The sequence below is a fragment of the Hordeum vulgare genome, chromosome 4H, assembly GCF_904849725.1.
Source record: "Hordeum vulgare subsp. vulgare chromosome 4H, MorexV3_pseudomolecules_assembly, whole genome shotgun sequence".
In the NCBI taxonomy this organism is placed as follows: domain Eukaryota; kingdom Viridiplantae; phylum Streptophyta; class Magnoliopsida; order Poales; family Poaceae; genus Hordeum; species Hordeum vulgare.
In genome coordinates, this window is record NC_058521.1 from 137,424,126 (window position 1) to 137,451,719 (window position 27,594).

General features: G+C 44.1%; 2 protein-coding genes across 2 annotated transcripts; both read right to left on the reverse strand.

Annotated features, from left to right (window-relative positions):
* Positions 1–454: 454 nt before the first annotated feature.
* LOC123448163 (2-carboxy-D-arabinitol-1-phosphatase) lies at positions 455–4,646 on the reverse strand. The gene is made up of 8 exons (XM_045124963.1): positions 4,173–4,646; positions 3,852–4,068; positions 3,658–3,776; positions 2,033–2,131; positions 1,797–1,850; positions 1,611–1,709; positions 1,400–1,507; positions 455–1,042 (listed from the first exon to the last, which is right to left on the reverse strand). Exons 1-8 carry the CDS (start codon positions 4,587–4,589, stop codon positions 668–670), a joined length of 1,488 nt encoding a protein of 495 aa, XP_044980898.1. The 5' UTR covers positions 4,590–4,646; the 3' UTR covers positions 455–667.
* Positions 4,647–4,819: 173 nt separating this feature from the next.
* On the reverse strand, positions 4,820–7,643 carry LOC123448162 (probable ATP-dependent RNA helicase ddx5). The gene is made up of 6 exons (XM_045124962.1): positions 6,866–7,643; positions 6,652–6,740; positions 6,430–6,529; positions 5,942–6,193; positions 5,598–5,767; positions 4,820–5,364 (listed from the first exon to the last, which is right to left on the reverse strand). Exons 1-6 carry the CDS (start codon positions 7,523–7,525, stop codon positions 5,085–5,087), a joined length of 1,551 nt encoding a protein of 516 aa, XP_044980897.1. The 5' UTR covers positions 7,526–7,643; the 3' UTR covers positions 4,820–5,084.
* Positions 7,644–27,594: the final 19,951 nt, after the last annotated feature.

Genomic DNA, 27,594 nt, shown 5'->3' on the forward strand with positions numbered 1-27,594 from the left:
CTAAAAATTGATGTATCTAAATACTAAAATGCGACTAGATACATTCATATCTAGACAAATCTAAGACAAGAATTTTAAGACGGAGGGAGTATATAGACACGCTTTAAAATGTAGATTCGTTCATTTTGCTACGTATGTAGTCCGTGATAAAATCTTTAAATGGATTTATATTTAGAAACGAAGGAAGTAATTAATAGGACACATGCAAATTAAAAAAAATTGAGTGAATGTGAGAAAGAAAGTAGTTGAATGTGTCATTATCATCCAATGCATGGGTATGAATAGTTAAATCATGGTTGCTAGTACGAGTCAATGTCATTAATATTTGCTTTATTTACTGTTGGTGGCCTTGTATATGTGCAAAATGTATATTTTATTGTGACCTTGTATATAAAAATGAAGGAAGTACTAAAATCGATATGCAAATAGCATAAATAATATTGGAGAAATCTTCTGTTGGAAACTTATGCTGGACAGAGCAAATATATTATGTAAATTAAATGATTTTCGCACATAAAATCTAGGAAGATGCCATTTACATCGGTGTATGCTATCTACAGGCACCATTCATATTCCTGAAGGATCATACTCCCACCAAGAAATGGAAGATGTTTCTTTTTACAGTGAAAGAAATGGAGAATGTTAATTACCTCGTACAAGAACTAATTCAGAATTCATCATTGTTTTCTGTTGATTTTGTGATGGGTACCGACCATCTGCCCAAATGGGCCGTGTAATTCGTGCATCTGATGATGCCTCCTCCTTTCGGCCCATCCGGGAAATCGATCACGCTGATGCTGCCGTCGTCCAGATGGAATGACGGCATGTAATCCATTGTTAGATTCAGGCACCTGCAGAGCAGTGCCAGGTGGATGGCAGGATGGCCGATGGCGACAACGACTCGGTCTGACTCAGCGCCATCACCATCTGGCAATTCGTTTACCAAAGCTTGCCATGCATCCTCTGACTGAGCCCACAATGTCTTCAGTTTTTGGTGTTCCATGCCACCCATCCAACCAGACTGAACTATCTGTTCAAGGCTCTGCAGAGAAGCAGGGGGAGATTGTTAATTTTCAGCCCCGGAAATGTTAAATATGTTCGATTTTGTTAAGCTTCCGAGTAACAGTCCAATTTCCCTTAGAGAAAGCTGCCAGCCAATGTGCACATGCGATAGCTTTAACAAGAAAATGAAGTGTATGATCAGTTCTAATAGTAGTTCTGAATTATAGTATAGTTCGCGATTTGTGGTGTCTTCGTAATGAATTCATCTCAATGACGTTTCAGCCTTTCAGGACATATAAATGGCTTTCAAAGTAGAGCTAGCGTCATGCCGCTCAATCATAAACCAGAGAAATTGTAAGTTGTCAAAAAAAAACACAGAAATTGTAAATGGTCTAACCTTTTGTTTCGTCAGAAAGGCATCATCAATTTCGAGTCCGAGCAAATTCTTCATTTCAACGTAACGAGGCACACAGTCAGCACCTAGGCAATCAGCAGCCTCTTGGACCTGCAAGTGACTCCATGAGATCAGATTGCGCAGGTGAAAATTTGGTACAAATAAGATAGAAAGCAACTAACTAAATGTTGTGGTTAGTAAAACTTGTATTTACCTCACATATGGCAGTTGCGGTATCAACAGCTGCGACTTGTGGGCTACAGATAATACTGTTCACCTTCAGATCTAGAAGCAGTTCCGCGGTCTTCTGAGCCTGAAAGTGTGTGACCGAATATGAGCTTAGCTGTTGTACTGGAAAGGAAATAAATTGGTGCTGTATGACACACAAAATGTGAATTACCTGTATAACACCTAGCATGTTCAGTGGTGCATAACCCACTCCGCCTAAACTACCCTGGAGTTCAAAAGGACAATATATGTAACTCAAAACAGTACAAATGGTGCATTGTAGGTGTCTAGATCTATAATTCCAGGAATTAGAAAATAGGATCCTGGTGACTTCACGGCTTGCTCCCAAGAACAAGTGCAAGTGTGCAACATTCTTCATGCATGCGGGCACACAAGGAAAATCCATACCTCAGAACTGCTCTGTGTAGCCCCTTGACAGACCAGAATGATCCGCTTGCTCGACTTTCTACCTGCAGAACTTTCTGCAGAAACAGGAGAGTTCGGGGTCTGTGCGAAATACAAACATGCACAAGAGATTAAATCACATGTTTTCATTGTTCGGTTACTTCATCTATGTTTTGTATTGAAACATATGTGCTGTCTTATTAAGAAGTGTTGAAATAACCACCCTGCTTACTCTCAAGTGCTATAAACTGACATGACAAATGAACTCTAATAATCCATCTACTCCCTCCGTCCCAAAATAACTGTCTCAAGCTTAGTACAAATTTGTACTAGAGCTAGTACAAAGTTGAGACACTTATTTTAGGACAGAGGGAGTACTAATTAGCAAGAAGCCTCAAACAAGAGAACACCTCACAACAAGCCAACATTGACAAACAGTGGCATTGATGGAAGATAATTAATGCTTTGGTAGTTGAAATACTATGTCATTTGATAATAGTGGTAAGCACAGCAGAATTGACTAATTTCATTAACATTACCTGCATTCGCGCAACTATCTAGAAGCAGAGGAAATATGCTCAATGCAATTTTTCCATACTGAGGATGTATTGTTGCTTCAAAGTTCAAACTTCCCACGAAATTTACAATGTTATATGGAAACACCTAATTATCCTGCAAATTATTCTAAAGCACTTACAGGCCAAGTTGACCCTCCCTCGTCGCACCCGTAGGCAACAGGGAGGGCTCCCCCATCGCACCCGCCAGTCCCCTTCTCCCCCGCACACGCCTGGCTCGCGTCGGCGGCGGCGCGGCCCTTTTTCTCCTTGCTCGGGGGTGCTGCGGCGGGGCGGCATCCTTGCACCAGGGCTGGCATGGGGCGCGTCGAGGACGGCGGCGCTCGGTGCCCCTGCGGTGGCGGGGCGCGGGTGGGCGGCGGCCTGGAGTACCTCGCGGTGGAGGGGCGTGCCTGCATTCGCACACCAACGGGATCTAGCGGCAGGCCAGGCAAGGTCGATGCGTCAGTTCCTGCTCTCGAGATGGACCGGTGGAAGATGGTGGTGACAGCCTCTGAGAGTGTGCCGGACCGGTACGGGACCCGGTCCCGGTATGTGGTTGGGCTGGGGCATCCAGCTATAGATGTTAGGTTTTGGTGTGATGTCCGTTTGGTATTCGGCCCGGATATTCGGCACACCTTCATCAAGGGGATAGGAATAGCAACAAGTGTTGCCTAGATGGTGGCTTCAGGCCGACTGATGTATTACTTTATATGATCTTTGTGAATAATTAATAAAATGGCTGCATGCATCATTCAGATGCAAAGGCCGGGGGGTTATCCTCCTTTTCGGAAAAAAAAAACTAAATAGTATCCGCTAATGGTAATAAGATGGTAGCAAATCTAGCCATGCAGATGAAGCAGGCTACCATGCTAGTTCCTTTTATATCGAAGTTGATATAAGAGTAGAAGGTCTCGTGCTAACACAACAGGCGAGGAGTAGAAGGTTCATATTAATAGTGTGTTTCGGGCTTCCAGTAAGCACGAAACTCAAGTTTCAGCACACTGCGGCAGCAGAACTTTTTTGGTTACAAAGGAAAGCAAAGTTCCGTTATGCGAACAAAGTTACACTCACCTGATTTAAGCGGTTAAGGCACACACTTGGAGGGCGTCCGCCGGGCTGTGGGGTGAAATCCAGCACACTAGCGCCACAGTTGCTTTGGAGCAGAGTCCGAAAGTACTCCGTGCCAAGTCCTAAACACAAACACACCAACTGTGAACACGCCCTAAGCATTATAACATCCAAATCAAAATCTGCTTACACCTTACCCAAGGATGTGGCGACCAGCGCTTGGTTAACTGCATTGTGGGCAACCACAAGAACTGACTTGCCCTCGTGTGTCAGGATCCTCTCCCAGCAGCCCTGCGCTCGGTCCCAGAGCTCCCGCACTGGGTAGTGCCCATCGATGCTGCAGTCCGATGGATTCTTCTGCCACTGCTGGAACAGAGCCCCGTACTTCTCCTTCCCTTCATGCTTAAAGAGCCCCTGCAAGCAAAAATCCAGCTCGTCAGTGCGGCATTTCCGCAAGCACCTGCCGGCCGCCAAGCATTTGCACAAACATCAAGCGAGCGAATGAGCAGGTGCCCCACCTGGAAGGAATAGAGGTCGATCTCGCGGAGGTCGGAGTCCGGGATGAGGTCCTTGTCGCGGCTGTCCCAGATGATCTCCGCGGTGCGGCGGGACCGGGCGAGCGGGCTGGTGAAGCACGCGTCGAAGGCGTCGGCAAGGAGCATGAGGCGGGAGGTCTCCGCCTGGGACTCCCCCTTCGGGGTGAGCACGGAGAAATCGGAGCTGCCCTGGATGCGTCCGTCCGCATTCCAGGTGCTCTGCCCGTGCCGCACCAGCACCACCTGCTTCGCCTCCGCCAGCGGCGGCAGCGGCGGTCGGCTCGGGGACCTATCGAGCTCGCGCACGCTCGAGCAGCGGATGCATGAGGCAGCGCTGCCACCCGGTCGCCGGTGAGCGGTAGCCGTCGACAGCGGCGGGGTGGGAGCGAGGAGGAGCATTGGTGGGATTTTATCCGCCCCTCTGATTTGGACGATACCCGGAGGGATGTGTGGTTTGGGTCGAGTTTCCCGCGAAGATGTTCCCGAAGAAAAACCCGTAGGAAGCGTATTTTACAAATTACGCCTTCCATTCCAGAAGACGTACATCATAAACTTTTATTTGTATTTGTTGTAAAATTCTGTCAGAACATACAAGGATTTGGTGAGCACAGCAAAACTCACATTTCGTCTTCAAACAAGCTCATCGCAAAAGTTCCTTTCAGACAATATAGCACTTCGGTTCTTACAGGAAAGGCATTGTCGTATATTCCTCATAAAATTTAAATGTGCTACATCAAGGCGACAGATAATCGACACACAAGAATTGCATGGAAAAGAAAAAGGCAAAACACTTGGACGCTGACAAAATTGCTTGGTGACAGGAAGAGTTGCGGACCGCTAATTTGGCTGCCCGTCCATCATGATTAACCGCATAAGTAGAAATGAATATTGCTATCAGGAGTGATTCTTGTCCATTAATTGTCTTAGCAACTTAGGCACTGCCTGTCCACTGTTTGCAAGAACATCAGCCAAGGGCTTTGCATGAGTAGCATCAGTCTTAGAGAAGATGACATGCACCTCCCCTGCAACCGTGTGACGAGCTGTCCTGGTGAGGATCTCGACATAATCGTCAAACGATGGAGGCAAGTCCGCGACCAACACAATCTCAAATTCCTCGACACCTGATGTTGCCAAGCTCTCACAGCCTTTCACAAGTACATTGATAAGCCCCATGCTGCAAGTAGATACAAAGGAACACATAAGTCGTCAATGTCACAGTGCCACAACACAGTTAAATAAAAAAGTGGTGCAGCTCAAAATTGTCTGAAAGTGAAAACACAAAGCCTTGGCAATATGGCTTCAAAGTGAAAGTGTGGGGGGGAATATTGGCTATATTTCACATGTTCTCAGTGTGCCTTCTGCGATAGGGAATGTCACAAAAAGAAATACTGTAATGGTTCACTGTACCTGCTGCATACGGTAAAGGTGCTGCCTTGCGAGCCATCATTCACTGTGAGAATTTCCAGTTTGAGGGATGAAGAGAGTTTCTGCGCTACATTATCATTCGCGGCTACTAGCAAAACCTTTGCTGTCTTACTAGCATGGTTTTCTAAAACATGCTCAAGAATTTCCTTAACCTGAAAAAAATAAAAGACCTTGTCAGTGTCCTGACTCCTGAGTAATCAGCAAAAATGATCTAAAGTTTAATCAACTATAGCTAAAAAACTGTGAACCATGAATTTAGGACATGCATGTAAGTAGATCATGAAGTAAGAATGAACAGGACATCTCTGCCTGCACGCTCCAATTACCTTTGATGTCTTCTCCTCTTTAGTACAGAAGTGTACGTGCTGTGTTACAAATGCACTTCGAGAAGCAACAGAATCATTTGTGGTAAGCTTTGTAATTCTTCCATGTAGTAGATTTCTTGCCACTGTTGCCGCACTCTGGTCACATTGACCACTAAATATAGTTACCTGTGCATCACCTGATATGGTACCTCGAATAGAACGAAGTTCTTTGATGATATTAAGGTCCATGAATCCCTTTAGTCCATCAATGACCTGTTAGAAGAAGTTATTTTTTATGTTAGCGTAACTAGATAACTGAGAATGCTAGGACTTGACCGTAAAACTTGTGAGGCCACCAAGCATACTGGGTTAAGGCTATACGACTCGCTACAAGAATTGCAGAGAACATAGCTTTCAAAGTGAAATACTGACAAGCATCAGGATGATAAATACAAGAAAAATGATATGAAATATCATCAAGAAGACACCAAAATATCAAATTTTCGCACCAGCATTGATACATTCGATATATCGATTGCCTTTAGTGAAACCAGTTCAAGGAGCCTCTCCGGGGTAGATATAAGAAACTCGGGCTCACAGCTCTTTAGTCTGATAGAGACAACAGAAAATGAATTAGGATTGCGCATATAAATGCATCCATAGTCTCTACAGTCACAAGATATTCACATTCATGATACTGTATATGAGACTAAGGATTGAAGAAAGCATACCCAGAAATCTGGTGTTCAATGGAAGCACCGGGATGCAAGCTCACTGAATGTATTCCAAGAGACTTCAGCGGTTTACACATTGAACGCACCTGTTCAAGAAATGAAGCAATACCAAATAAATCACTAGATCAATTAACCCTTGTTCCTGGTGATACTACTAGACATTGCAACATCAAGAACAAGGAGGTGGAGAGAGCCGGGCGTTAGTACTCACTTGCACCGCCTTTTCCTGGGAAGGGACGAGGTAGAGGAGGAAGGGGCATGAGACGACCACTCCGAGCTTCTCCTTCCTAGCGACGATGTCGCAGGCCGTGGAGACGAGCCACGCCGTCTGCTGCCGGGTGGCGTACCGGTGGCTGGTGTCGAGCACGTCCGAAGGCGGGGACGCCGCGCAGGACTTCCAGAGCTCCATGCCCCAGGAGGCAGAGTCGTGGATGCCGCCGCCGTCCTCCTCGGATGCCACCGCCCCGTCCCGGATCGCGTTGAGGCAGACCACCAGGAACTTGGACGGCCGGTCATACTCCACCCGGTCCTCCTCCGTCTCCTTCTTCCGCACGGGTATGGCATTAGAACCGGTGGCCCTCTCCAGCGGCCGCTTCTTGGAATCCTTGCTCTTCTTCTTCTCGTGGTCGTCGTTGGTGTCGGCGGCGTCTTCGGTCCTGCGCTTCTTGCCGTGGCGCTCATTGAAGGGGTCCTCGGGGCAAGGGAGGGAGAAGCACATGCCCTCGCAGCCGCGGCGCTTGCCGGTCTTGCGGCGGCGCTTGGAGGCGATGATGGCGGCGACGCGCGTGGAGACGGCGTTCTCGCTGCTGCGCATCCGCTTCCGGCGCACCTTCCCGCGCTTCCGCGCCAGCGCATCGTCGCCCTTGGGCATCCCGCTCGCTTGCTCCGGCAAACCTAACACGCAACGGCAGGACCGCGCCGCCGCACCCGCGCTAAAACCTAGAAAGAACCTCCGGCTCCTCTGCTCTCGCACACGAACAGGGCCGGCGAGAATGAGATTGGCCAAAACGGATGAGGAGTTGCTCCGTTTCTATGTCACCGTGCGGCCCATTTTGAGAAGGCTCAGGCCTGTTGAGTAAGAAGGCCTAGCCCAACGAGAACTCCGATTTCCAACGAGGTGGAAGCAGGTGAGAGAGGCATTTCCTATTTGGCACCACAGTCGTCAGTTAACGTACATTTTTGTTAACTGGCACCTGAGGCGTTCGAACAGGGCCGGTCCATTTAGTCACTTCTGACATTTTTTTTAACTCTATGAACTTATTTGAATATCGACGAATTTTATTTAATTTCAACGAATATTTTTAAGATTGAAGAAAAAAAATTAATGTTGATGAACTTTTTGAAATTTGGTGAACATATTATACAAAATGGATGAACCTTTTTAAGATTTATGAACATTTTTTCAGTTCAATGAATTTTTTCAAAAATACATAAACATTTTTTGAATTATTATGAATTTTTTTGAAATTTATTGTACATTTTTTAAATTTAATGAACTTTTCCTAAATTGAATGAACTTTTTTTCATTTTCAGTGATTTTCTTTTCAAATTGATGGACATTTTCTAATATATGAAAAAAACAATGAACCTTCTTTTTAAATCTGTAAACCTTTTTCAATTATTTTTGTAACAAAAAAATCAAAAATAAAACTGGATAACACTTTAGTGGGCGGGCCCATGCTAACACCACTGCACGCGCTGGATGTTAACGGGCTCGTGTAGCGCTGCATAGTAGCTCCTGGTGAGAAGGGAGCAACTAGTTGGAAAATCCTATATGATGCTTACTGCATCAAAATGTCGGTCTTTTGCACAAGCGGTCTGATACATCTTCAATGTATCTATATTTTTTTATGATTTCATGCTATTATTTTTGTCAAACTTTGGATGTTTTGCATGCCTTTTATATATTTTTTGATACTAACTTATTAACTCAGTGTCAAGTGTCAGTTCTTGTTTTTTACATGTTTTTGACCCCTTTCACAGAAGGATTTTGAACGGAGTCCAAACGGAATGAAACTGCTAAAAAGATTTTTTTTCGAAACAGAAAAAGATGGAAGAGCCGGAGAATCAGGGCAGGGGCCACCAGGGACCCCACAAGCCCTCATGGCGCGCCCAGGGGGGCCCGCGGCCCCCTAGCTTATGGGCTCCCTGAGGCTCCTTTGCCCTAGGTTTTGCGCCTATATATGCCCTAAAAATCCATAAAAAACCAGGAGATCATCGAAAGTACTTTTCCGCCGCCGCAAGCTTCTGTCTCCGCAAGATCCCATCTGGGACACGTTCTAGTGCCCTGCCGGAGGGAGGATTCGGATACGGAGGGCTTCTTCATCAACACCATGACCTCTCCGATGATGCGTGAGTAGTTCACCATAGACCTACGGGTCTATAGCTAGTAACTAGATGACTTCTTCTCTCTCTTAGATCTTCAATACAAAGTTCTCCATGATCTTCATGGAGATCTATCCGATGTAATCTTCTTTTGCTGTGTGTTTGTCGAGATCCGATGAATTGTGGATTTATGATCAGATTATCTATGAATCTTATTTGAGTTTTTCTGATCTCTCTTATGCATGATTTCATATTCTTATAATTCTCTTCGAGTTGTAGGTTTTGTTTGGCCAACTAGATCTATGATTCTTGCAATGGGAGAAGTGCTTGGTTTTGGATTCATACCGTGCGGTGACCTCACCTAGTGACAGAAGGGGTAGCGAGGCACGCATCATGTTGTTGCCATCAAGGGTAAAAAAAATATGGGGTTTTCATCATTGGTTTGAGTTTATCTCTCTACATCATGTCATCTTGCTTAAGACGTTACTCTGTTCGTCATGAACTCAATACACTAGATGCATGCTGGATAGCGGTCGATGTATGGAGTAATAATAGTAGATGCAGAAAGTATCGGTCTACTTGTCTCGGACGTGATGCCTATATGTATGATCATTGCCTTAGATATCGTCATGACTTTGCGCGGTTCTATCAATTGCTCGACAGTAATTTGTTCACCCACCGTGATATTTGCTATTTTGAGAGAAGCCTCTAGTGAACACTATGGCCCCCGGGTCTACTCCATACCATATTTTCAGTCTTACACTTTTTACTTCGTTGCACTTTCCGCCTTCAGATCTCACTTTGCAAACAATCTTGAAGGGATTGACAACCCCTTTATAGCGTTGGGTGCAAGCTCGTTTGTGTTTGCGCAGGTACTTTGGACTTGACGAGACTCACCTACTGGATCGATACCTTGGTTCTCAAACTGAGGGAAATACTTACTGCTCCTTTGCTGCATCACCCTTTCCTCTTGAAGGAAAAAACCAACGCGAGCAAGTCTCCATCAACGTATCAATTTCTGGCATTGTTGTTTGAGAAGTACCACGGTCCCCTGGAGTGACCGAATTGGGCCAGTCCACTCACGCACCAGTTTTGGAACCTTTTAGAGGCTTTCACCCAGTTTTTTTCCGGTTTTCGAAAACTTAAAGAAGGTTTCCTGAATCGTTTTTTTATTTTCATTTTCTTTATTGTTTTTTGTTTTTTTGTTTTTGTTCCAAAATATGTTCTGGAGTTTTCAAAAATGTTTCAGATTTTCAAAAAATGTTTGGAATTTTCAAAAAATGTTCTTACAATTAGAAAAGGGTTTTACTTTTTAGAAAAATGTTATGGGTTTCAAAAAAGGATATTCAAATTCGGAAAATGTTTCTGTTTTTTCTGAAAAAAATGTTCCCAATTTTCAAAAATTGTCCTTTAAATTTAAAAGTTGATTTTGCTTTTTTGAAAAATGTTCTGCATTTTCAAAAAAAATTGTTCTAGATTGTGAAACAAGTGTTCTATATTTTCTAAAATGTTTTTCAGAAAATGTTCTTGTTTTTCAAATTTTGTTTTTAAAGGTCAAAATATAATTGTATTTTCAAAAATTGTTCACGTTTACGAATTTGTTCAGGATTTTATAAAATTGCTCTCATTTTCAAATTTTGTTCTCAAGATTTAAAAAATGTTTGGGATATTAAAAAAGTTTTTGACGCTTCCAAATTTGTTCGTGGTTTTCAAAATTGTTCTCTGTTTCAAAAAAAAATCTTAAGATTCAAAAAAATGCTCGTGCTTTAAAAATTTGGTCATGGTTCCAAATTTGTTCAGGATTTTTCAAAATTATTATTTGTTTTAATTTTTTTTCTCAAGATTCAAAAAATGTTCGTTTTCTATAAAATTGCTCGCGTTTTCAAATTTGTACTCTATTTTAAAGACGTTTATGTTTTTCAAAATTGATGAGAAATTCAATTTTTGTTCATTTTGATTTTCAAAAGAGGAATAAAAATAAGCAGAAACGAAAAAAAGAAAAAGAAAGAAAAGGAAATTATCTGTTTTTTTAGAAAGAAAAAAAGGTGGGTCAGCCTAGTCGGGGTGACCCACCTCTGCGTGCCCCTGATTGCGTGCCGCACAGAGCGGGAGGTAGGAGCTCCCCAACTAGTTAGACAACAAGGTACCGTTTGTGTGATTCTTTTTCCCTCTAGCTAGGATTTTGTCCTTTTAGGGCGATCACGATCGCCACCGTTGAGACCTGTTTTTTCCTACCTCCGTCGCGATCCCCGACCTTCTCTCCTCGACCGGTGGTGTTGGCGGGGCTGTGGGAGAAGGAGGACCTAGGATTCTGCTGCAAAGCCCGTTCTGTTTTCGATTGGGTGAGGTTTCGAAGAATCATGGCGTCGAATAGAGCTTCGAGGTCGGGCACTAGGCCTATGGAGACGGACGATGTGGTAGCGCTGATGAAGGAGCTCGAACTTCGGTTGGAGGACCTTGTCGACGTGGTGTTCGACGAGGACACGGCACCTACTGAAGAGGCGCAATGGCGCTTGCTGGGGTTCACTCGACGAAGACCTATATCCAATACTAGTTTTCCAAGAACATGAGATCGGTGTGGGATCTAGACCAGGAAGTCCAGTTCAAACCTCTTGAAGAAAATCTATATATCGTGCAATTCTCTTGCTTGGGAAATTGGGAGAGAGTCACACGTGATGGTCCATGGCACTTTCGAGGGGATGATGTAATCCTTAAGCCCTATGATAGATTGTCGAAGCCTTCAATAGTTCAGGTGGATACTATCGAGATCTAGGTGCACATACATGATGTCCCATCGTTGTACACCCGTCGTGTGCCATCCTTAGCTGCAAAGGTTGCCGAATGCTGAACTCCAATCGCTAGATTTTGCTGGGAATTTCCATCATGCCTGGGTTCAGATCAATTTCAACAAGCCGATGAAGAATGTTGTTTTTATGATAAGGGGTGGGCAGCGCTAAATATAGAGGGTAAAATATGATAAGCTTCCGGACTGGTACGCACTCTGCGACATGCTTCGTCATGTGTTTAAAGAACATGGAAATGGTATACACCCACCTTCTTCTCCGGTGTTCGAAGATCTCACGGGTTCCTCAAACATGCGATCTGGTCAGGGCCCTTGAGGGGGCCATGGCCGCGGAGGGGGACGTCGGGGAGGCCGTTCTAGTCATGGGACAAGCCCTAGTTTTGAGCATGAGGAGCATAGTATTGGGAAGAAGGACTTTGGTCGAGGAGATGATGCATATATGGTTGAGGCGGACATCAACAGGAAGAGATCGCCGGCTGAGGTGGAGTTTGCTAAGCAGTCCACTAATGATACATCAATGGCTGGGGGTCCTGGGAAGGTGCTAGCGCTACCCCTTACCCCCTCTGTTCCCCATAGCCCAAGCAACAAACAAGAACAAAAGAGAGCCAAAATTATTGCAGCTACACGGGAGGAAGTTTTGGAGAAGAATGGCGGTCTTGGCAAGAATGTCTCATCTTTGGTGAGCTCCTTCGAGGAGCGCCACCGGGCCCAATGAATATCTTTTGTTGGAACTCTCGTGGCACGGGCAAAGCTGTGACACTTCGTGAGCTTTACGACTTCGCGAGGCAGGTTGCCCCTACCCTCTTATGCAGTGTTGAAACACACATGATAACGCTAGGGTAGAAGCTTTAGCTGGAACTTTTGGGTTTGATAATTCTTATGCTCTCAGTAGTCAAGGTAGAAGTGGTGGCATTGGTTTGTTTTGGAACAATTCAATTAAAGCTGAAATTCCTGCTGAGGCACAAACTCACTTGAGGCGACAAACATGGACGACTTTGAAGAATTGTAGTACTCTGAGTGATCTTCCTTGGCTTTGTGTGGGTGATTTCAACGAGGTGCTCTGGTCATATGAGCATCAATGTGTTGGGCAGCGTAGCAACATTCACATCCAAGCTTTTCGGGAGGTCCTAGATGTGTGTGAGCTGCTTGACTTGGGATAGAAAGGCAATTTCTGGACCTTTGAAAAGAAAGTAGTGGGTGGAACCTATACTAGATGCATACTTGATAGAGCTTTGGTAAATGCGGACTCGTTGGCTAAGTACCCTTTGGCTTCGGTCACACACTTGACGAGGGTTACTTCATATCACTCCCCACTCCCCATTGCTGCTAGAGATGGGGGTCGGGACAGCTGAGCGGGTCCAACAACCCTTCAGGTATAAGATGATGTGGGAGACACATGACAACTTCCGTAACGTTATCTCTACGGGATGGGGTTCGGCCCTCCTTGTACAACGGTGGAAGAGTTGTGTCATAAGATGCAAGACCTCGCGAAGGATCTGGGAAGATGGAGCCGCCACACTATTGGAAGCGTTAGAAAAGAGATAAAGAAACTAAAGCGGAATCTAGATGAACTCAAGAATGATCCATCGAGAAGAAGACCTTCCCATGCAGAGCTAAAGATCAATGAACTTTTAATAGAGATGTACCACAAGGAGGAGATCATGTGGTGACAAAGGGCTAGGGTCGAGTGGCTTTCCAATGGGGACAGAAACACAAAGTTTTTCCACCTGAGAGCTAGCCTCCGGCGTAAGAAGAACATGATTAAGGCGTTACAGAACTCCTTAGGTGTGGAGATCTCTGACCCGGAAGAGTTAAAGGCACTCGGGAATGATTTTTACCAGTCTTTGTACCTCTCTGAAGGAGTGCAGAGCATGGAGGCGGTGTTGGATCATGTGCCACGGAAGGTAACAGCTGAGATGAATTCCGATTTATGTGCGCCATACACCAAAGAGGAGGTCAAGGCTGCTTGATGGCCCACAAGTATAGGGGATCAATCGTAGTCCTTTTGATAAGTAAGAGTGTCGAACCCTACGAGGAGCAGAAGGATCTGACAAGTGGTTTTCAGCAAGGAAAAATCTGCAAGCACTGAAATTGTCGGTAACAAGTGATTGTGTGGTGAGATGATTCGTAGCAAGCAACAAGTAACAAAAGTAGCAACGTTGCAGCAAAGTATCCCAATCCCTTTTATAGCAAGGGACAAGCCTGGACAAAGTCTTATAGGAGGAAAAACGCTCCCGAGGACACACGGGAATTTCTGTCATACTAGTTTAATCATGTTCATATGATTCGCGTTCGTTACTTTGATAGTTTGATATGTGGGTGGACCGACGCTTGGGTACTGCCCTTACTTGGACAAGCATCCCACTTATGATTAACCCCTCTCGCAAGCATCCACAACTACGAAAGAAGATTAAGACAAAGTCTAACCATAGCATTAAACTAGTGGATCCAAATCAACCCCTTACGAAAGCAACGCATAAACTTGGGTTTAAGCTTCTGTCACTATAGCAACCCATCATCTACTTACTACTTCCCAATGCCTTCCTCTAGGCCCAAATAGTGGTGAAGTGTTATGTAGTCGACGTTCACATAACATCACTAGAGGAAAAAACAACATACAACATATCAAAATACCGAACGAATACCAAATTCACATGACTATTATTAGCATGACTTATCCCATGTCCTCAGGAACAAAAGTAACTACTCACAAAGCATAATCATAATCATGATCAGAGAGGTAATGAGTAGCATCAAGGATCTGAACATAAACTCTTCCACCAAATAATCCAACTAGCATCAACTACTAAGAGCAATCAACACTACTAGCAACCTTACAAGTACCAATCGGAGTCGCGAAAAGGAGATTGTTTACAAGATATGAACTAGGGTTTGGATATGAGATGGTGCTGATCAAGATGTTGATGGTGACGATTCCCCTCCGATGAGAGGAGTGTTGGTGATGACGATGGCGACGATTTCCCCCTCCGGGAGGGAAGTTTCCCCGGCAGGATCACCCTGCCGGAGCTCTAGATTGGTTGTGCTCAAGTTCCGCTTCATGGCGGCGGCGAAACCACGAAAAAGCTCCTCTGTGATTTTTTCCTGGACGAAACCCTCCATATAGCAAAAGAGGGGGCCAGTGGGCCAGTGGGCTTCCCACAAGCCCCCATGGCGCGGCCTCGGGGGTGGCCGCGCCGTGAAGGCTTGTGGGCACCCCCTAGTGCCCCTCTGGCACTTCTTCGGCCCAGTATTTTTGATAAATTGGGGACAAAATCCCCGATGATTTTCACAGCGTTTGGAGTTGCGCAGAATAGGTATCTCAACTTTGCTCCACTTTCAGGCCATAATTCCAGTTGCCGATATTCTCCCTCTTCATGTAAACCTTGCAAAATAAGAGAGAAAAGGCATAAGAATAGTACCGTGAAGTGAAATAACAGCCAAAGAAGCGATAAATATCAACTTGGAAACATGATGCAAAATGGACGTATCAACTCCCCCAAGCTTAGACCTCGCTTGTCCTCAAGCGAAATCCTAGCTCACTAAATATGTCCACAAGTTTAGGGAGCAAGGTGTCAACAAAACAAGATACGGACATGCATGCATCATGATAAAGATGATAACAACAATACCAACATATAATCTCTCAAACTAAAGTGATAATTCCTTCACAAAGTAAAGCATGGATCAAGAACCTTACCGAGAAGTAACAACCGATAGCCTTCAGTCATTTAAGCAATTACAATTTATCACAACATCAGAAAGAGTCAAATAAGAGCTTGCAAAGCAAATCCACATACTCAATCATTCTTTCGTTCTCTACAATTGCTACAACTCACGTGGTACTCATGAGATAAAGTTTCAGCTGGACACAGAGAAAGATAGGGGCTTATAGTTTTGCCTCCCAACTGCTTACCTCAAGGGTAATGTCAACAATAACAATTCATGAATACTTACCTCCAAGTTGACATATGAATATAGATCTTTCCCAAGCATGTGACGGTAGCCAAGATAAAGGCGGAATAGGGAATTGGTGAAGGTCACCATGACTCTTTCAGGGACAAAAAGTAAAGGTACAAGATAGGCCCTTCGCAGAGGGAATGAGAGGTTCTCATGTGCTTTCGAGGTTTGGATGTGTGTCCTCTTAGTGCGGAGGAACGTCACTTTGTATTGCCCCCTGTGATAAAGAACTTTATTATGCAGTCTGTCGCTTTTATGTCTTCCTCATCACAGGTTTGTACAAAGCTTATTTTCCACACACTAATAGATCATACATATTAGAGAGCAATTTTTATTGCTTGCACCGATGAAAACTTACTTGAGGGATCTTATTAAATCCATAGGTAGGTATGGTGGACACTCATGGCAAAACTGGGTTGAAGGTTTATGGATGCACAAGTAGTATCTCTACTTAGTGCGGGAGTTTTGGCTAATATGAGGTGGAAGAAATCGTCACATGCTAAGGGATCTCTAATCATATAACATTGTTCGGAACCAAGCAAACACAATTCATTATGTTGTCTTCCTTGTCCAACATCTACTTCTAGGCATGCAATAGTCTAGTGAGTGTTCACAATAGATGGTGTGAGAGATGATATATTTATATGTGAACCTCTCCTTCTTTATCACTTCCTATTCATTGCAACAATGACCAAGGTCTACGTTTGCCTACCCTCAACAAGTTTCAATCCTCATTATTTTTATATGTGAAACCATCACTTCCCATAAGATCATTACATGATCTTTCATGCTTTTGTTCTATTCTCACTCTTTCGATCATGGCAAGAGGCAAAACCCTTCAACTAAGACACTCTTTATTATATGGCTCACGAGAAAGAATACATCGGGGGTGACACAAAGCAAAACTCAAGACTAAAACACTAAGACTTTTAATCTACTAGAGAAAGAGAAAACTGAAAAGGAAAACTAAAACAAAGGTAAAGGCAAAAGATGTGATGGTGATACGATATCGGGGCAACTCCCCCAAGCTTGGCACAAGCCAAGGGGATTGCACATACCAATGCTTAGTTGTCTTCCTTTGGTGGTGATGCTGGAGTTGTTGCAACATGAGTTTGATCCTCCGTCTTCCAAGGCATAGGTGCTCCATCATGGAAATATGAACGAGTCTCCGGAATCCTCAAATCTGCAGCCAACCTTATTGATTTAAATATATACTCATACTCACAGTTTTGGTTCTGCAGGTCATAGATCTGGCCCTGGAGTTGATCAACCCTGTCACAGAGCCTCGAGAGGTGCTTCCCAATGTCATTGGCATCAATCCTGTGGTTGTTGGTGAACTCCATGATCATCATGTGGTTGGCATTGAGTCCACGCTCCACCATCCCTTGGCACTTGAAGACTTGTTTCTCCATTGCTTCGAGCCTCGTCTCCATGCTTCCGGTCTTCTTAGGCCCCTCAACATCACGGATGTGCAACATCCCCTCATGCATCTCGATAGATTAAGGGTGTTGCAGCACTCCCGCGAGGTAGGGCTTGATGACCTTCTCGAAGATCTTGTCCTTAGGAGCTTTTGGGGAAGTCATGGCGATCTAGATCTGCAACAGAAACATGCTCGAAACGAAAAACACAGGAAATCTGCATGGTGCAGGGGTCAGACCAAACGGGAGTATATATAATGATTTTTTCCACACCAGAAGGAGTCCCCCTACACGAAAACGGAGTCCGGGAGGCGCACGAGGTGGCCACAAGCCCTGACGGCGCGGCCAGGGGGTGGGCCCGCGCCGTGCAGGCTTGTCGCCTCCTCGCACACTTTCTGGACTACTTCCAATTTTTGTATTTTTTTCAAATATTCCAAAACGGAGAAAGTTTCCTATTGGAAAAGTTTTGGACTCTGTTTTCTTACCGAATCACATACCTCTTCGTTTTCGGAGTCTGAAACAGGCTGATAAACATCCCTTAGGTATTCCTCCGGAGTTATGGTATTGATGATATTGCTTTTAACATTTATGGGAGTACCTGAGATATAATGCTTGATTCTCTGCCCATTTACCACTCTCGGACAATTACCTTCCGTGTTGTTGATCTTGATAGCACCGGAACGATATACTTCCTCAATAACATAGGGACCTTCCCATTTAGAGAGAAGCTTGCCTGCAAAGAATCTTAAACGAGAGTTGTATAGCAAGACATAATCACCTATATTGAACTCACGCTTTTGTATCCTCTTGTCATGCCACCTCTTAACCTTCTCTTTGAACAACTTGGAATTCTCATATGCCTGAGTTCTCCATTCATCAAGCGAGCTAATATCAAATAACCTCTTCTCACCGGCAAGTTTGAAATCAAGGTTGAGCTCTTTGATTGCCCAATAAGCTTTATGCTCTAACTCAAGAGGTAAGTGACATGCTTTACCGTACACCATTTTGTACGGAGACATGCCAATGGGATTCTTATAGGCAGTCCTATAAGCCCACAGTGCATCATCGAGCTTCTTAGACCAATTCTTTCTAGACCTGTTGACGGTCTTTTGCAGAATTAGTTTAATCTCTCTATTACTTAGCTCTACTTGACCACTGGACTGAGGGTGATAGGGAGACGCAATTCTATGGTTGACATCGTACTTAGCAAGAGTTTTACGGAAAGCACCATGAATGAAGTGTGAACCACCGTCGGTCATTAGATATCTAGGGACTCCAAATCTAGGGAAGATAACTTCTTTCAGCATCTTGATAGAGGTTTTGTGATCAGCACTACTAGTGGGGATAGCTTCTACCCACTTAGTGACGTAATCAACAACAACTAAGATGTGAGTATACCCATTGGATTTTGGAAAAGGTCCCATATAGTCAAAGCCCCAGACATCAAATGGTTCAATGACAAGTGAATAGTTCATAGGCATTTCCCGACGTTTGCTAATATTACCTATTCTTTGACATTCGTCACAAGACAAGACAAACTTACGACCATCCTTGAAGAGAGTGGGCCAATAGAAACCTGATTGCAATACCTTGTGTGCAGTTCTATCTCCCGCATGGTGCCCTCCGTAGGCCTCGGAGTGACACTTCTGTAGGATCTGTCCCTGTTCATGTTTAGGTACACAACGTCTAATAACACCATCTACTCCTTCCTTATAAAGGTGAGGATCATCCCAAAAGTAGTGTCTCAAGTCAAAGAAGAACTTCTTCTTTTGCTGGTACGTGAAACTAGGTGGTATGTATTTGGCAACGATGTAGTTTGCATAATCAGCATACCACGGTGCACTATGTGAAGCATTGATGACATTCAGTTGCTCATCGGGAAAGCTAACATCAATAGGTTGTGGGTCATCAAGAACGTTCTCCAACCTAGACAAGTTATCTGCTACTGGGTTATCAGCACCCTTTCTGTCAACAACGTGCAAATCAAATTCTTGTAGCAAGAGAACCCATCTGATAAGCCTAGGTTTAGCGTCCTTCTTCTCCATGAGGTACTTAATAGTAGCATGATCACTGTGAATAGTGACTTTGGAATCAACTATGTAAGACCTAAACTTTTCACATGCAAACACGACTGCTAAAAATTCCTTCTCCGTAGTAGCATAGTTTCTCTGGGCAGTGTTTAGAGTTTTACTGGCGTAGTGAATAACATTCAACTTCTTATCAACTCTTTGCCCTAGAATAGCACCAACAACATAATCACTAGCATCACACATGATCTCAAAAGGCAATTTCCAATCAGGTGGTTGAACAATAGGTGCAGTTATCAAAGCCCTCTTAAGTATTTCGAAGGCTTCCTCACAATCATCGTCAAAGACAAAAGGAATATCCTTTTGCAATAGATTGGTAAGAGGCCTAGAAATCTTAGAGAAGTCTTTAATGAACCTTCTATAGAAACCAGCATGACCAAGGAAACTTCTTATACCTTTGATATCTGTGGGGTATGGCATTTTCTCGATTGCATCAACCTTAGCCTTATCGACTTCAATACCTCTTTCAGAAATTTTATGTCCTAAGATGATGCCTTCATTAACCATAAAGTGGCACTTCTCCCAATTGAAGACAAGATTGTTGTCTTTACATCTCTGCAAGACTCGATCAAGGTTGCTGAGGCAATCATCAAAGGAAGACCCGTAAACGGAAAAGTCATCCATGAAAAACTCGACAATCTTTTCACAAAAGTCAGAGAATATAGCCATCATACATCTTTGAAAGGTGGCAGGTGCATTACATAAGCCAAAAGGCATACGTCTATAAGCAAAGGTACCGAAAGGGCAGGTGAAAGTGGTTTTCTCGTGATCAGATTGTGCAACTGGTATTCGGGAGAAACCAGAATAACCGTCTAGAAAGCAGAAGTGTGTGTGTTTAGACAGCCTTTCTAGCATTTTGTCGATAAAAGGCAGAGGGTAATGATCTTTCCTAGTGGCCTTATTCAGTTTCCTGAAATCAATCACCATCCTATAGCCAGTAATAATCCTCTGTGGGATCAACTCATCCTTATCATTAGGAACAACGGTAATGCCTCCCTTCTTAGGAACGCAATGCACCGGACTCACCCCATCGCTATGAGCAACAAGATAGATAATACCTGCTTCCAGGAGCTTTAGTATTTCTTTTCTTACTACTTCTTTCATCTTAGGATTCAATCTCCTTTGATGATCAACAACTGGTTTGAAATCAAGATTAGTTTTGATCTTGTGCTGGCATAGAGTAGGACTAATGCCCTTAAGATCATCAAGAGTATATCCAATAGCAACACAGTGCTTCCTCAGAGTTTTTAGTAACTTCTTTTGTTCATGCTCCGAGAGGCTAGCACTAATAATAACAGGATATATCTCCTTTTCATCAAGATAGGCATACTTAAGAGTATGAGGCAACTGTTTAAGCTCGAACATAGGATCACCCTTTGGTGGGGGTGGATCCCCAAGCAGTTCAACAGGCAAGTTATTCTTAAGGATAGGATAATGTTCTAAGACAACTCTATCTATTTCATCCCTTTCATCCATATGCATATCATTTTCATACTCAAGCAAATATTGCTCTAATGGATCAGCAGGGGCACGACAATAGAGGCTAAGACAATAGTTTCATCCCTACTAGGCAACTCCTTTACATGAGGTTGTCTACCAAACTTGGAGAAATTGAACTCATGTGACACACCTTCAAAGCCAACAGTGACAGTTTGCTTCTCACAGTCAATATGAGCATTGACATTATTGAGGAAGGGTCTGCCAAATATGATGGGACAAAAGCTATCTTGTGCGATAGCAAGAACGAGGAAATCAGCAGGATACTTCGTTTACCACACAAGACTTCAACATCCCTAACAATTCCCACAGGGCAGATAGTATCTCTATTGGCAAGCTGAATAGTGACATCAATAGGCTCTATCTCAACAGGTGCAATCTCATCTTTGATTTCATCGTATAAGGATTGAGGTATTGCACTAACACCAGCACCCACCTCACATAAACCATGATAACAATGATCTCCTATCTTAACAGAAACGACAGGCATGCCAACAACATGCCTATGTTTGTCTCTAACGTGAGGTTTAGCAATTCTAGCAGCATCTTCACAGAAGTGAATATTATGTCCCTCAACTTCTTCAGACAGAAGATCTTTGATAATAGCAATGCTAGGTTCAACTCTAATTTTCTCAGGGGGTGTAGGTGTTCTAATATAGCCTCTACGTATCACAGTTGAAGCTTTAGAATGATCCTTTATCCTAACAGGGAAAGGTGGTTTCTCAATGTAAGCATTCGGAACCATAGGATCATTATAGGAAATGACTCTCTCTTCAACTGGAGTGGGTTTAACTACATTGACTTCTAAAGGAGGAGGATATTTAAACCACTTCTCTTTGGGGAGATCAATATGGGCAGCAAAGGATTCACACAATGAAGCTACTATCTCAAAGTCAATTCCATACTTAGCGCTAAAGTCACAAAAAGTATTTGTCTCTACAAAGGATTTAACGCAATCAAAAGAGAAATTCATACCTGACTCCTTACCTTCTTCAAGCTCCCAATCTTCAGAGTTGCGTTTAATTCTCTCCAATAAATTCCATTTGAAGTCAATATCTCTCTTCATAAAAGAACCGGTACAAGAAGTGGCAAGCATGGTGCGATCATCATGAGAAAGCCGAGCATAGAAGTTCTGAATGATAATTTCTCTTGAGAGCTCATGATTGGGGCATGAATATAGCATTGATTTAAGCCTCCCCCAAGCTTGAGTGATGCTTTCTCTGTCATGAGGCCAAAAATTATAAATATAATTCCGATCACGATGTACTAAATGCATAGGATAAAACTTTTGATGAAATTCCAATTTCAACCGATTGTAGTGCCATGATCCAGTATCATCACATAGCCTATACCATGTCAACGCCTTATCCTTCAAAGATAAAGGAAAGACCTTCTTATTGACCTCATCCTCGGGTACACTTGCAAGCTTAAATAAACCACAAACCTCATCTACATAGATTAGATGCAAGTCTGGATGTGATGTTCCATCTCCTGTAAAAGGATTATCCAACAGTTTCTCAAGCATACCCGAAGGAAATTCAAAGCAAATATTTTCAGTAGGTGCAGCAGGTTGAGGAGCAACTCTTTGTGCTTCCGTTCGAGGTGAAGATACCCCGAACAAGCCCCTCAAAGGATTAGTATCCATAGTGACAAGTGACAACAAATTTCAGCACACTATATGAATGTTTCCTTACCAAGTTCCACTTACCAAAGGCGCTTCACTCCCCGGCAACGGCGCCAGAAAAGAGTCTTGATGGCCCACAAGTATTTGGGGTCAATCGTATACCTTTCAATAAGTAAGAGTGTCGAACCCAGCGAGGAGGAGAAGGATCTCACAAGTGGTTTTCAACAAGGAAAAATCTGCAAGCACTGAAATTGTCGGTAACAAGTGATTGTGTGGTGAGATGATTCGTAGCAAGCAACAAGTAACAAAAGTAGCAATGGTGCAGCAAAGTGACCCAATCCCTTTTGTAGCAAGGGACACACGGGAATTTCTGTCATGCTAGTTTCATCATGTTCATATGATTCGCTTTCGTTACTTTGATAGTTTGGTATGTGGGTGGACCGGCACTTGGGTACTGCCCTTACTTGGACAAGCATCCCACTTATGATTAACCCCTCTCGCAAGCATCCGCAACTATGAAAGAAGAATTAAGACAAAGTCTAACCATAGCATTAAACTAGTGGATCCAAATCAACCCCTTACGAAGCAACGCATAAACTAGGGTTTAAGCTTCTGTCACTCTAGCAACCCATCATCTACTTACTACTTCCCAATGCCTTCCTCTAGGCCCAAATAATGGTGAAGTGTTATGTAGTCGACGTTCACATAACACCACTAGAGGGAAAAAATAGACAACATATCAAAATACCGAACGAATACCAAATTCACATAACTATTATTAGCATGACTTATCCCATGTCCTCAGGAACAAAAGTAACTACTCACAAAGCATAATCATAATCATGATCAGAGAGGTAATGAGTAGCATCAAGGATCTGAACATAAACTCTTCCACCAAATAATCCAACTAGCATCAACTACTAAGAGTAATCAACACTACTAGCAACCTTACAAGTACCAATCGGAGTCGCGCGACGGAGATTGGTTACAAGAGATGAACTAGGGTTTGGAGATGAGATGGTGCTAATGAAGATGTTGATGGTGTCGAGCCCCCTCCGATGAGAGGAGTGTTGGTGATGACAATGGCGACGATTTCCCCCTCCGGGAGGGAAGTTTCCCCGGCAGGATCACCCTGCCGGAGCTCTAGATTGGTTGTGCTCAAGTTCCGCCTCGTGGCGGCGGTGAAACCACGAAAAAGCTCCTCTGTGATTTTTTCCTGGACGAAACCCTCCATATAGCAAAAGAGAGGGGCCAGTGGGCTGCCCACAAGCCCCCATGGCGCGACCTGGGGGGGGGGGTGGTGGCCGCGCCGTGCAGGTTTGTGGGCACCCCCTGGTGCCCCTCTGGCACTTCTTCGGCCCAGTATTTTTGATAAATTGGGAAAAAAATCCCCGTTGATTTTCACAGCGTTTGGAGTTGCGCAGAATAGGTATCTCAACTTTGCTCCACTTTCAGGCCAGAATTCCAGTTGCCGGTATTCTCCCTCTTCATGTAAACCTTGCAAAATAAGAGAGAAAAGGCATAAGAATAGTATCGTGAAGTGAAATAACAGCCAAAGAAGCGATAAATATCAACATGGAAACATGATGCCAAATGGACGTATCACCGCTTTATTTCAAATGTTCCCTACCAAAGCACCGGGGCCCGATGGATTTCCTGCCCACTTTTATCTGCGACACTCAGATGTATGCGAGGATGAAGTTACAAACATTGTTCTCAGGATTGTGACAGGCGAGGAGAGCCTAGAATCTATCTATGGTATTGCGTTGTTCTTGATTCCCAAGGTAACAAACCCCACAGTACTTGCTCAATTTTGACCCATAAGTTTATGCAACGTTCTGTATAAAATAGCCTCCAAGGTAATTGCGAATGGATTAAAAGCAATACTCCCTGAGATAATTTCTCAGTAGCAGTCTGCCTTTGTCCCTCGAAGGCTAATCACAGTATAAGTGCTTAAGAATGTCTGCACTTTATGAAGCGGTCGAGAGCTAAGTCTAATAGTTGTTGTGCTCTAAAGCTAGACATGATGAAGTCTTATGATAGAGTAGAGTGGGCTTATGTGAAGGGTATTATGACCAAGCTGGGTTTTGACCACCATTGGATAGACATCGTCATGGGCATGGTCTCCTGAGTTTCTTTCTATGTTTGTTTCAATGGTGAAAAGTTAGAACCTTTTAAGCCTACACGAGGTATCCGGCAGGGAGACCCAATCTCCCGCTACTTATTCTTGATGGCATCAGAGGGCCTTTCGTGCCTCCTTAAATCAAGTTCTCAGTCTCTTTCACAGGTATACAAGTGGCTCCTACGTCTCCCACCGTTAACCATCTCCTGTTTGCAAATGATTGCATGTTGCTATTCAAGGCTGGTGGGGAGGGATCAGGTTTGGTGTCAGACCTACTTGTTACATATTGTAATGTTTCCGGACAGAGGATCAACAACGAAAAATCTTTGATTTTCTTCAGCAAGGGTGTGACGCCCCATATTTTGATAATAGGCTAATCATACACACAATGCGTACGACCAAGATTAGGGACTCGCGGGAAGATATCACAACACAATTCTAGACACAAATAAAAGTCATACAAACTTCATATTACAAGCCAGGGGACTCGAGAGCTCGAATACATAAGCTCGAGAAACACACGAGTCAGCGGAAGGAATAATATCTGAGTACAAACATAAAACAAGTTTTGCCTTAGAGAAGGCTAGCACAAAAGATACATAGATTGAAAGAGGCGAGGCCTCCTGCGTGGGAACCTCCTGAACTACTCCTGGTCGTCAGCGGCCTCCATGTAGTAGTAGGCACCGTCGGGGTAGTAGTCGTCGTCGGCAGGATACGCCATCTCCTGGGTTCCATCATCTCATCACGGTAATCGTATCAAGGGGAAAGGGGAGCAAAGAAACGACGAGTACTCATCCAAAGTAGTCGCAAGACTGACATCATAACTATGCCAAGTATGTATTAGTATCAAAGGAATGGGGTTGTATCTGGACTAACCGCATCAATGCGAGAATAGAGAGAATGGCTAGTCCTATCGAAGACTAGCATCTTCACGTGTCTTGCAGCAGTAGGAGAGGGTAGAGGAATAACACAATTATAGGCATATTGTTGCAGCAAATTTAATTAAGTCACGCCCAGAGATTCTTCCTCGACTCCCTGCGAGAAAGCAATCTGGGAGCCAAACATTCCAGTGAAGTAACATTACTTGTTGTATTAGATCTGGATACAATTCCAAGTCGTCATGTAACGTGGACAGGGCTATTCGAATAGTTAACTTTCATCCCTCCAGGGGTGCACCAAATTACCTAACACACTCGATCACACTCTGGCCGGAGACACTTTCCTGGGTCATGCCTGGCCTTGGAAAATCGACACGTCGTAGCCCTACCTAGGCTCAACAGAGAGGCCGACACACCGGTCTAAATCCAAAGCGTGCAGGGTTCATGGGCCCATCACCCTTTGCACTCGTGCATGATGCGTGGGCGGCCGAGGTCAGTCCTGGCACCTCTTATACAAGAACAATGCTCATGCGGACCACTCAGGCATGCACCGCTCCATTGCTGACGTCTGAAGAGCTTCGGTTGATACTACGACATCGAGTACCCATAACTTCTCCCACGTGAAGGTTAGTGCAAAATGGTCAACGACCAACTCAGACCAAATACCCATATCCCATTAGCATTTTAATTGACACTATGGCGATGATGAGCAATCCATGATATGTGGCCGTGTCTCCTCGTCTCGAGGATGTGTGGCAAGGACCAAGAATGCCCGGCCATGCCTCGTCACATCCACGTAGGAATCCACACGCATCACACCTTTCATCAAGTTCCCAGTATTAAGGTCAAGTAACCGTGTGGTTGTAGCATCAGAGGGATCCGAGGTATCACCCTCTATGGATTCCGAACAACGTAACCGTCAAGGTGACCAGGAAGGAATCACCCTCGATGGTCCATGCTTGAGGGGTTTCATGACAGAGTCGTTATCGAAGGTGGCGAAGTAGTAATCACCCTCCGTGAACCACCACCAGTTAACTACACTAGAGGGCTAACATCAGGAGTATGTAACGAGGTGTCACCCTCGGTACTTGATAGTAGCTCCACAACATCGTACAACAAGGAGGGTGTGAGTGATGTGACGGGTCTTGGCTCGTCGATCAGTTGATCGAGTCTTTGATGATAAAGTGGGGGCAACCCGGACTAAGGGTTCAATGAGGATCACTGCTCCACCGATACTAAGCATTTAAAGTGCAGTAGAGTATAACAACAGTTCATCAAAAACAGGCTATGCATTAGAATAGGAGCTATCTACAACAGTAGCAAAATCTAATGCAAGCATGAGGGAGAAAGAATGGGCGATATATAAATGATCAAGGGGGGTTGCTTGCCTTGTTGCTCTGCTGCAAAAGGCTGGTCGTCGGGAGGGTAGTCGTAGCTGGCAGCAGAGTCAACGTCGGCGTCTACCAGAGAGAAGAGGGGTAAGAAACAATAAATTAGAGCAAGCACATGGATCACGATGCATTGCATGACAATTGCAGCACTATGAATGAGCTAACACAGTATTACACGTCATTGATAGATCGGAAAATATGTGACAATATTTGTCGGGTCTCTCGCTACTACCACACATATGGAATCGATGGAAAAGTGCCATGCTCGCTATGCTAGGGGCACGTGACAAACGAACGAACATCGTATCCGGGTCTATCTCATTTTTCTGAGCAACTTTCGTATATGTAATATTTTCATCCAAGTTATGGATTATTTATATTAATTTTTAATTTTTTTATTAGTATTATGAAATTAAACAGATTTATTCTAATTTTAAGAACATTAGGCAGAAAAGGGGTGTACCCGATGCAATGCACCCAGAGGTGCACCAGTGGCTGACAACGGGTCCCACTTGACTGTCGAGTGAGAAGTCAACTGGAGACTTTGACTGGTCAAAGGGTGGCCACAGGGATCAAGGTGTGAGCCTTAGGGCTAATTAATTAACATTTAATTTAAACTGTTTAAGTTAATTAGGTGGTGGGCCCGCTTTGTTAGTGGCTTAGATTATTTACTAAATTAGTTTAAACTACTCCTAATTAGATAAGGAAAGGGGGCCCACGCGTCAGGGGGAGTTAGTGGTTAATCCTCGCGGGGGCCACGTGTCGGTGGCCCATGGGAGATTTCGAACGGCTGGTGCACACCGGCGAGGCAGAACGCGGTGGCGTCGAATGGGGCTGC

What these genes read in the sequence shown, in the direction of transcription:
- LOC123448163 (XM_045124963.1), bottom strand. Translation starts at nt 4,589, where the DNA reads ATGCTCCTCCTCGCTCCCACCCCGCCGCTGTCGACGGCTACCGCTCAC. An exon ending in GCCTTAACCGCTTAAATCAG is followed by an intron (nt 2,132 to 3,657) that starts GTGAGTGTAACT and finishes TATTTCGCACAG; the next exon opens with ACCCCGAACTCTCCTGTTTC. An exon ending in CCGCAACTGCCATATGTGAG is followed by an intron (nt 1,508 to 1,610) that starts GTAAATACAAGT and finishes AGTCACTTGCAG; the next exon opens with GTCCAAGAGGCTGCTGATTG.
- LOC123448162 (XM_045124962.1), bottom strand. Translation starts at nt 7,525, where the DNA reads ATGCCCAAGGGCGACGATGCGCTGGCGCGGAAGCGCGGGAAGGTGCGC. An exon ending in ATTGAACACCAGATTTCTGG is followed by an intron (nt 6,530 to 6,651) that starts GTATGCTTTCTT and finishes TGTCTCTATCAG; the next exon opens with ACTAAAGAGCTGTGAGCCCG. An exon ending in AAGAGGAGAAGACATCAAAG is followed by an intron (nt 5,768 to 5,941) that starts GTAATTGGAGCG and finishes TATTTTTTTCAG; the next exon opens with GTTAAGGAAATTCTTGAGCA.